The following is a 10,564-nucleotide window of genomic DNA, read 5'->3' as shown; positions in this document are numbered from 1 at the left end:
ACCGCCCCTAAGCAAGGGTTAAGGCCAGAACTACATGCAATATACCAGACAGCTTCGTTATCCCATCCAGAGACTACAGTTTCCGTTCTTATTAGAACGTATCAGTTTCGAAAAGTGGAGGCCGATGTCATCTCATTGAAACTTTCGCGGCTTTTTAAATGATTATTAATTATAAAAACTACATTTTTTGATTGGAACGCAAGCACAGGCACACATTTTTAATTCTTTTTTCGAAGTAAAGGAAGTATTGTATCCGTAAAAAAAAAAAAAAAAAAAAAAAAAAACCATACAAAAAGTCCGTTTTAATTTTTATTTTGCTCGCCTCCGAATGAATATTGAGTTTTGTTTTCAACCCGCCCACACGTGGATATATGCCTAAGAACGTACAGACTCCCGAAATATCCATTTTAACTATCCCCGAATTAATTACAAAGAGTTTTCTCGCGATGTACGTGTGTATGTGCGTATGTATCTCGCATAACTCAAAAACAATATGTCCAAGAAAGTTGAAATTTGGTACGTAGACTCCTAGTGGGGTCTAGTTGTGTACCTTTCCTTTTGGTGGCATTTGGATGTTCTAAAGGGGGTCTTTTACACCTTTTCGAGCGGATTCATTGTTAATTTCAATGCAAAAACTGGTGTTATAATTTGGCACACACTTGGCGATATATCGACAAGTTTTTGGTTGCCAAGTTTTGTCGCCAACTTGGCGACAAATTTGGCGTTTTTTGTTTTAAATTGGTTTTATTTTTGGCCACTATTGGCGATATTTAGAGAGTTAAACATTGAATCACATTAAAATGTCCAATTTTGACGAAATTAAACTGTATAATTTTTTTTGCTTCAGTTCGCAACAAACTTGGGGTAAAAATATTTCAAGTATTTGTTTGCTTACTCCAAGGCACTATTACCATTAAATTGGCGTAAAAGGAAGTCTTGTGAAGCTCGTTATGATATAAAATTAGTTAGTAATGTAGATTGAAAAGTAAATTTGTTGAAAATTTGCAGTCGTGAAAAACGAATATACATGATCATATAAACGTGGTAGGTGGCGAAAAATCTTTCCTTTCTTTTCAATTTTTATGGGAAAAAATATATATTGCATAATTGCATATTCAGCTGACAATTTTTAACTTTTTTTTTGTGTTAAGGTTTGAGAAAGATCATTTTTCGTCGATTACGGATGATAATTCAAATTAAAAAAAAAAAAAAATAGAAATGGTGTTAATTAAATATAGTAGTGTAAAATGCTCTCTTAACTCAATCTGCTCCATATTTATTAAGACATAATTACGCCATTTATTTTGCAAGCGAAAAAAAAAAGAAAATCAACGTTTTAAAAACGTTTTCACGAATTTTTTTCTTTTATTTTTTTTCTAAATTAATAACTTACATTATTAAAGGCTTCCACTTAACGTCTTTTTTTTTCTTCTTCAGATTTTGAGCTCATTTCCTTCCAAGAAAGAAATTTGCTTAAACCACTCTTTTTTTTTCTTTTCTTTTTGGAAAAGAGTAAAAGATTTTATGGCAACTAACTGGGCTGTACTATTCAAAGATGGACATAAATTTGCATTGCTTTGCATTTCATTATTATTATTATTTTTTTAAATTTGCTTTGAAGAAATCAATGAAAAAAAAAGGTAAAGCCTGCTTAGGGGATCCAATACAATTATCGCAATAAAGAGATACATCATTATAAAGAAAGACGATGTACTTTATTTAAAACACAATGACACACTTGATATGTCGTAAAGGTCAGCAAGAAATACGTTTCCCGCTTCTAAAGGCGCCAGATTCCGTTCTGTTGGCTCGAATGAAATGAAATAAGAGCTATAATTCAGATGATTTGCTTGGCATTGATTAAATAAGCATTTTTAAGTTCAAAAACTACTGATAGGTGGCTCTGTATACAGACAAAACTTAATGCGTTGTAAATGCTAGACAATCTTTATAAAATCCAGAAAAAAAAAAAAAAAATTGAATTTTGACATTTTGAATTCAAACTATGTTTTTTGCAATCACGAGTGTGTGTATGTAGGCGTGTGTGTGTTTGTGTGTGGGGGTATGTGTGTTGTGTGTAGGGGTATGTGTGTTGTGTGTAGGAGTATGTGTGTGTAGGCATGTGTGTTTGTGTGCAGGCATAAGTGTGTGAGTAGTTGTGTGTATGAATGTGTGTGTATGTGGGGGGGGGGGTATGTGTATTTGTGTGTAGGCGTACGTGTTTTTGTCTGTGTGCAGGCATGAATGTGTGGGTAGTTGTTTGTATGTGTGCATGTGTAGGTGTCTGTATGTATTTGTGTGTGTATGTGTTTGTGTATGTAGGTGTATGTATGTGTTTGTGTGTGCGTGTATGTGTGTGTGTGCGTGTATGTGTGTGTGTGCGTGTGTGTGTGTGTAGTTTTGTATGTATGCGCGTGTGTGTAGGACATGGATGCAACATGGAGACGGCTTTCGCTATAGGAGCAGCATCGTGAGCACCCGGTCTCGACGGTGATGTTGCAGAGGGTGGCGGTGGGAAAATAAAATCAAAGGACATCAAAACAGTCAAGTGAGAACAATAAGCAATCGTAATTGCTCAAAAAAAAAAAAACCTCTTAATATACCCGCCGCGCAGTGCGGCGCTCTTACGGTCGAAGTGGACAAAAGTCGTTCTTGACGGGCTTTTGTAACATATATTATTATAGCTTTGAGTTTCTTCCAATTTCCTCTCAATAAGTTCTTAACAAAGAATAAGTATGTACACATTTTTTAGATTTTTTTTCCAGCATTTTTATGTTTAAAAAACATTGTGGTTCGAAAATGTTTGGTTTTTGGAAAATTACCCAGAACTATTCAAAGCAGTTTAAAGCAGGAAATATTTGTATGTTTATGATCGTTATTAAATCAAATTATTTCAGAAACTCGGAATGTTTTGGGTCAAAATTGAAAAATTTTTTTTGAAGTTTTTCTTTAAACGTTATTTAAAGATATTAACGTAAAAAATGGATCTTACTCAGCTTCTTTGATGCCTTCCATACCAAATGGAATATAAAAAAAAATATAAAAAAGGCCGATGTGTCTTCAACACGAAAGAAGAGCCTACTAAATTAATCTTGTTTCACTGATAGAGAAATGCTATCTTCCACTTGTTGAAGCATGATTTCTATCTTTTGTTTATATAATATGGGATTAAAAGCCCAAATTCCATTTCACTGAGGTCACTATTTAAGGATGAATAAAATACAACAAGTTGGAAAAAAAAGTCGTATCTTCCACTTTTGTCCATAGGCTGCCGCACTGTGCTCTGCACAGTGGGGCGAAAACGCCAAAAACTATTTTTAAACCCCTCTCGCTTGCTTGTTTACACAGGCATGTTATCATGGAGTATTTTCGATTCGTTTGGGCTCAGGGTTCAAAGTTCGCAGGTTTACGCAGCTAATTCCTTTTCAGGGTCTTTCTACAGATCATTTATGACTAATTAATATTAATTTCTAAGAGGACATAAGAGGACATTTTTTTGTAGAATGTTTTGAAAAAATAACCTTGAATTCCCAAGTTTTCGGTGAAGATCCAAATCGATTTTCGGTTTGAGAATTCAAACACTCATTTCTTTCATCTATTACTATCGTTGGACACGAGAGAAATTAAATGTATCCGTCTTTAATAAGAAACAAAAATTATAGATTGCTTAAAAGCTATTTTTGTAAATCCCCTCACTCATGGTTCTACACCTTTCTAAAGGCTCCCTTCATCTCTGTAGAGGACGAAGGGCTCTGAAATTCCAGTTCTGATTGCCTCAGAGGTAGGCCTGCGCAAATTTATTGGTCCTCAATTGGTTTAATGTAGGAAAAAAAAATCCCATTAAACACGCTTTTTGGCGTTTTCGCGCCACTGTGCGCCGGTCCGTACAACAAATCAGAGAACTATTTTTATGCCGATCGAGTGAGTCTGCTAAAATTTGAAGATCATGGCGCAGAATGGTTTTAGATCGGGCTGAGTTGGTGACGGGCATAATCGAGAACTTTTGAGAATCGAGATCTTGGGAATGGAGCACTTCTGATAATCGAATAATCGAGATCTTTCGAAATCGATAACTCATTCGATTGATAATCCAGATCTTTTGTAATTGAAAACTCGAGTGATTGCTAATCGAGATTTTTAAAAATCGAGAACTCGAGATGTGATAATAGAGAACTCGAGATGTGATAATCGAACAATTGAGATGTGATAATCGAGCAATTGAAATGTGATAATCGAGAAATCGAGATGTGATAATCGAGAAATCGAGATGTGATAATCGAGAACTCGAGATGTGATAATCGAGAACTCGAGATGTGATAATCGAGAACTCGAGATGTGATGATCGAGAACTCGAAATACGATAATCGAGAACTCGAAATACGATAATCGAGAACTCTAGATCTGATAATCGAGAACTCGTTATAATAGAGTTCTCGAGTGTTCTTGAATAATCATTTATTATTTTCATAATATTTACGCATTAATTGTTTTCCAGTATACATCACCACTTGACGGTAATTTTTTGAACTATAAATGTTTATTTCAGAAAGGTGAAGCGCATTATTTGAATCATCTGTAGTACAAATTTATCTTATTCGGACCAATAGAACGGATACTAGAGCTGTATGAAGTAGGTCACTTATTTCTTGCTGACCCTGTACCAAGGGCACCCATATAGGAGGGCAAGGGGGGGCTCGAGCCCCCCTTTGAAATTAGAACTTTCTTGCTTTTGGTACTTTTTCTTTGAAAAAAATGTAAAAACATTTATTCTCCAGTCATTAATGAATAAGTTATGAAAAATGAAATATTTTAATGACTCTAATCTGTCCTGAAATCGGTTTCCATGGAGAAAATACCCTCCTAACCCATGGGAAAAATATCTGAGCCCCCCCCTTACAATTTTGCATATGGGCGCCCTTGTCCTGTACGATAGTAAGAAAAACTATAACAAAATTAAACTAGACCGCAACTAATAATCCATTTTACACTGGAACATTTGACTTTAGTAGCACGGCCTATTGAATATATCCATGACTATAAGCTGAAAAACCACTAACTTAACTACTTTACTTTCGTGATTTGTATTTTCTGTTTAGTCTGCAGCCTTTACTCTCGCCTGGTAGGGTTTCTAAATGTCTTGTTAAAATTGCTGTTACATTTTTTTATATGAAAAGTTCTTAGAAAATGAATTTTAACAGCACTGAAACAGTTCTTGTTTTCATGAAAATTAAATAACGAAAATTAAAAAAACTTGACCATCCCTCGAATATATAATAACCAATGATCGAGTAACCCGCGAGTTTCAACAATGTAACTCGCGCCACGACATGATAATTTGATAATGTGTTTCGGTAATGTTTAACATGCAGGGAAAGGCTTTTTTGTGACAAGGCTGAACTCGGTCCGGTAACTGTTTCACTGGTAAGACTGTCATTTCTAGGGAATGAAGAAACGGAAGAATGGTCAACAATGAGCGCTACCTACTGGAGTTTAGGGTTAATCCACGGGAGTTAGGGTTAAAATTTCAACCGTCAAAATATCAAAAAACAGGCAACGGATTCGTTCAAATGTAGAAGCAATTTTCACCCGTCATACCTTGAAGGGACATTTTCCAGTTGTTGCGAAAATAGAGGTTTTGTAATTTAAATGGGGGCTTTCTGTACATTTGGCATATTTTTTAGCAGAGACCCCAAGAAGCAGAAATTTTTTTTTTTCGAAATTAAGGGGTTACATGACCTCAAAAATGACAAAACGATAATTTTTTTAAATTGTTTCTTCCAAAACTCAAAATTAATCCAAGAACTGGGAAAACGTTTCGTTGCTTTAGTTCAACTTTTTAAAAAAGTTATGAGTGGTTTTAGGTCATGCTTGCTATATGTTCTCATGGGCGCCCATATGCAAAATTGTAAGAGGGGGGGGGGGCTCAGATATTTTAACCATGGTTTAGCAGGATATTTTCCCCATGGAAGCAGATTTCTGGACAGATTAGAGTCATTAAAATTTGACATTTTTAATAACTTATTCATTAATGGCTGCAGAAAAAATGTTTTTACATTTCTGCAAAGAAAAAGTACTAAAAACAAGGAAGTTCTAATTTCAAAGGGGGGGAGGGGCACAAGCCCCCCCCTTCCCTCCTATATGGGCGCCCTTGTATGTTCTTATGCAAAATAAAAAAACTTTAATTACTTTTTTCTCGATGATCGTTTTTTTATGTTTTCATTTGATTGGAATCACAAAGCATTTTTTCTCTCGGTTTAATATACAGCTTTAAAGTAATACTTTTTGCAGCCAGGATAATATAATTAACATCACTGTGCATTAGATAAGCATTTCATAAACTACTAAAATGGCATGTTTTACCTTTAAAAACCTAATTTGTTAAGACATTTTTACGAATTTTTACGTAATTAATCACATAAAATTTTCTAATAAATATATAAGCAAATAAATGCACAGATTTTTAGTGATGATAATTGTAATCGATTAGCAAAAAGCATTTTAAAAATTAGTTGGGAAAAAAAACAATAAAGGATTTCAAAAAAATGAAATTTTTCTATTTGTTTTGAATTTTTACTAGAAGTGGACAGTATTTTTAACCTTTAAAAAGCAATATTTGGTTGCTAAATAAGTATGCATGCTAAGAATTCAAAAACTTACATTATTAACTTATTTTTTTTTTAAAAATGTTTTGAAGGTCATATGACCCCTTCAAATACGTTGTTGCACAAGATAAAAAGAAAGAGTTACATACATACAAATATTTTAACATATTTACGAAATAAAAAACGTTCTACTCGAAAACATCGAATCATAAAATTTTGATTAAGCAATTGATTTTCTAATCGAAGACTAACTTTCTATTCTGGAAAAGCATAAGTTGAATTAGATATTTAAGCTCTTTGACCTAAATAACCTATCATCACAATGCAGAAGAAATGCATTTTCTTACGTAAATTATAGCGTGAGTCTGAGCCCTTTATAAAAACCGTTTTCATTCTCAAAGTCGGCCTGTTTAAAAAAAAAAAATATATATATATATATGAAATTACGTTTCACATTTTACCTTTAAAATTTTCCGAGGCGTTAAAGCTTTTGTAATGATGATGAATTTCCCCCATATTTGAAATATGAATCTTCATAATCACACTTGAAATATGACACAAAATTAGCAGTGCTTCATTTGGAATAAAAGTTTGTTTTTCCTTACTTCTACTAGCAACTTCACTACACATGACGTTCAAATTATAATGTTTAAACTTCACTTCTCAGAACGGGAGAAAAAGTCTTAGTTTTTGACATTGAAATTCAATTTATCTTAATTTCTCTTGAGAAATTTTTTTCAGTATTTTTAAACGGAGAATAATTTTTGTCGTCAAATAATTAAAAAAAAGTTAATAATTAATGAACTGTAGTTGTGAGATAAATCATTTTTTTTTTAAATTTCATTCTTTAGCTAGTTTCAATTTTAGTCCCTATATATTATTAGGTAACAATGGCTCTCTTAGTTGAACATGTCTAAAACTTTATGCACATTATACTGATATGTGTCTCTAAATCACATTTGTTTAAAATAAAAAGTTGTTTTATTTTTTAATATTGAAGAAGTTATGAAAACTGAAATGGAAGCTTAAATTATTTGTTAAAGGTCAGTCTTTTGAAAGAAATTTCGGTTATACAGTAAAACCTGTGAAGTTGACCATTCTTGTAAGTTGACCACCTGTCTAAGTTGACCACTTTTTTCAGGCACGGAAATTAGCCATTATCATATAGATCAACCTCTGTGAGTTGACCACCTGTTTACTACTACTGGTCAACTTACACAGGTTTCAATGTATTGCTATTAGCAGAACCAGGGCGATTCATCTTCGTTCTAATCTCTCAACTTTAAAATTAAAAAAAAAAGAAAATATATATGTGTATACACAATTGTGTATCTAGAATGGGTGGCATCACTCGGGGCAATGATTTGTGGTGTTACCCCCCTTATAAAAGTCTAAAAAAAAAGTAATTCTATGTAAACATAAAATTTATACAAACTTTCAGAAACAACTAAAATTTTAAGTGGGTTAATGTGGAAAAGACAAATAAAAGCCATGAACGTTTTTTATGTAACTCGCTTTAGACGCAAATGTGCAACCGTCGAGACTCGAGAGGTCAAAAAAATGAGGGGGTGTATTAGGGTGCGTCTTATTTTTAAAGGTGTTATTTTTTCATGAGGCAACCTCTCATTTTGTTCCTTTGGATGAAAAAAAAGAATTCTCATATATGAAAAATAAAAATTGAATAATATTTAGAGGGTGCTACCACTGCTGCAAAATTTGTCAACTCTCTCTTTTTTTATTTTTTTTTTAAATTTATTTATTTAGTCTGGATAATAAGTAGCAATCAGTGAAAAGTTTGCATTGTCACATCGAAGTAACAAAGAGAGAAATTACAATATTGCTGAATGTAAAAGACCGAAAGTGTAAACCTGTGATATGAATGGCATTACCGAACTTTCAAATGCTTTTCTGACATTATTACATAAAATGACAACCATGAAATGCTTATTATTTTCTAGTATATATAAGAAATAGGTATTTGTGTTATGTTAAACCCAACCAACCTAATTTCATGTTGATTAAAAATATGTCAAGTTTTGATTTTTACATCATATTTTTCACAATGAATGTAATTTTAATCACTGGTAGCACCCCCTAAATTATGTTCAAATTCTATGAAACTTTTATGTGTGTATTTTTTCATCAAAAGGAAGCAATTAAAGGGGTGCCCCATAAGAAATTCAAAACTTTTTTAAAAAGTGCATTATAAGACACACCCTAGGGTGTATGTGTATGCAGTTGATGGCCCCTTAATCATTTCAAACTTATCTCAAACACAGGGAAAGATAATGGGGTTTCAGATTTTTTTGGTATTAGATGAAGTCACTCCTAGGTCTAAGTATTGACAATACAAACCTAATATCGAGTATAGTATTCATTCTATAATGTGTGGTGGGAAAACGGGCGATCCAGGGGTTCTCCTCCTGAAAATTTTTAAATTTATAGTCTTAAAAATGCAATTTAGCTTCATATTTTTCATAACCTGCAATTTGATTTTAGGTGTCACCCCCAGACAGGTGACACCCGGGGCTGACCGCCCCTCGCCGGGACCACCGCGAATCTTAGAGAGAAGGGGGGGATTTTTTCCCTTCCTTCTATGATTTGCGGCGTTCCCCCCTCGCCCCCCCCCCCCAACGACGCCACCGATACAAATCTTGTAACACAATAGACAACGCTTTCATACAATGGCAAGATTGACTATGAAATTATTCATAGTCGAAAGTTTCTCGCGACAAAATAATCCAGCTCAGTCGTTCTCCCAAAATTAATCTCTATAACCTTCACTTCAATTTATGCACCAACAAGACATGCCCCTTTCCGTCTGAGATGGTTTTAAATTTATATAAAGGAATTTTGATTTTCTTAAACCTACATATCTGATTCTGTTCTACTGTCTTTGTGGATCGTTGGAAATATGGTAAGTGCACCAAATTAAGTATCCTCTCAAGACCAAAGAGGATAGATGTCAAACAGATGTCCTCTGAACAGCAAAGAAGATAAGCCAAACAGATATACTCTGAATAGCAAAGAAGATAAGCCAAACAGATATACTCTGAATAGCAAAGAAGATAATCCAAACAGATATACTCTGAATAGCAAAGAAGATAAGCGAAACAGATATACTCTGAATAGCAAAGAAGATAAGCCAAACAGATATACTCTGAATAGCAAAGAAGATAATCCAAACAGATATACTCTGAATAGCAAAGAAGATAATCCAAACAGATATACTCTGAATAGCAAAGAAGATAAGCGAAACAGATATACTCTGAATATCAAAGAAGATAAGCCAAACAGATATACTCTGAATAGCCAAGAAGATAAGCCAAACAGATATACTCTGAATATCAAAGAAGATAAGCCAATCAGATATCATCATAACAGTGAAAAAGAAAAACCAATCAGAGTTCATCCCTGAAAAATTAATTGCTTTAAGCGTTCATATTTCATCAAATTTACAATAGGTTAATTTCAAATTTTGATATTTAGTGTCTCTTGTATCTTATATGCTGTCAAATTTTCTGAAAGTTTGGTAAGAGTTGACTTAAAACTTGGCGTTTTATGAGCCAAAAACCTTAAAAAAAAATTGTATTTTTCAAAGAAATGCTAATATCTTCGTGAATATGAGTGATATTTTCACCAACATATACAAATTAATTTTACATATTAATCTAAATTTTATAGCTTATTCTCAGCTATTTACGATGAAGGATGATTAAAACCCGTTTTTGTTTTCTCAATTTAGTACTGTTGTCATGGATGATTTACTTTTTGATTAGAAAATGACAGCCTTTTACGGGACAAAGGTTACAGAACAATTAGACTCTTATTCTCAAGAAATCCATAAAAATGTGTCTTTCCGAAAGTGTCCAAACACTTTTGGTGATATAGTGCACGTAAATCAAACCTAAGGTAAAAGATATTATTTGCAAAATTTCCGTACAGATGAAATCATGTAGAAG

At 33.3% G+C, this 10,564-nt stretch overlaps 1 protein-coding gene across 1 annotated transcript; it reads left to right on the top strand.

Moving 5' to 3' along the window:
• Positions 1–9,564: 9,564 nt before the first annotated feature.
• LOC129223219 (translation initiation factor IF-2-like) lies at positions 9,565–10,020 on the top strand. Its single transcript, XM_054857784.1, has one exon. The coding sequence runs from the start codon at positions 9,565–9,567 to the stop codon at positions 10,018–10,020; it is 456 nt and encodes a 151-aa protein (XP_054713759.1).
• The last annotated feature ends 544 nt before the right edge of the window (positions 10,021–10,564 follow it).

This window comes from Uloborus diversus, chromosome 5 (assembly GCF_026930045.1).
Source record: "Uloborus diversus isolate 005 chromosome 5, Udiv.v.3.1, whole genome shotgun sequence".
In the NCBI taxonomy this organism is placed as follows: Eukaryota; Metazoa; Arthropoda; class Arachnida; order Araneae; family Uloboridae; genus Uloborus; species Uloborus diversus.
The sequence above is the reverse complement of the archived record's forward strand: the minus strand, read 5'-3'. Positions and strand labels throughout refer to the sequence as shown.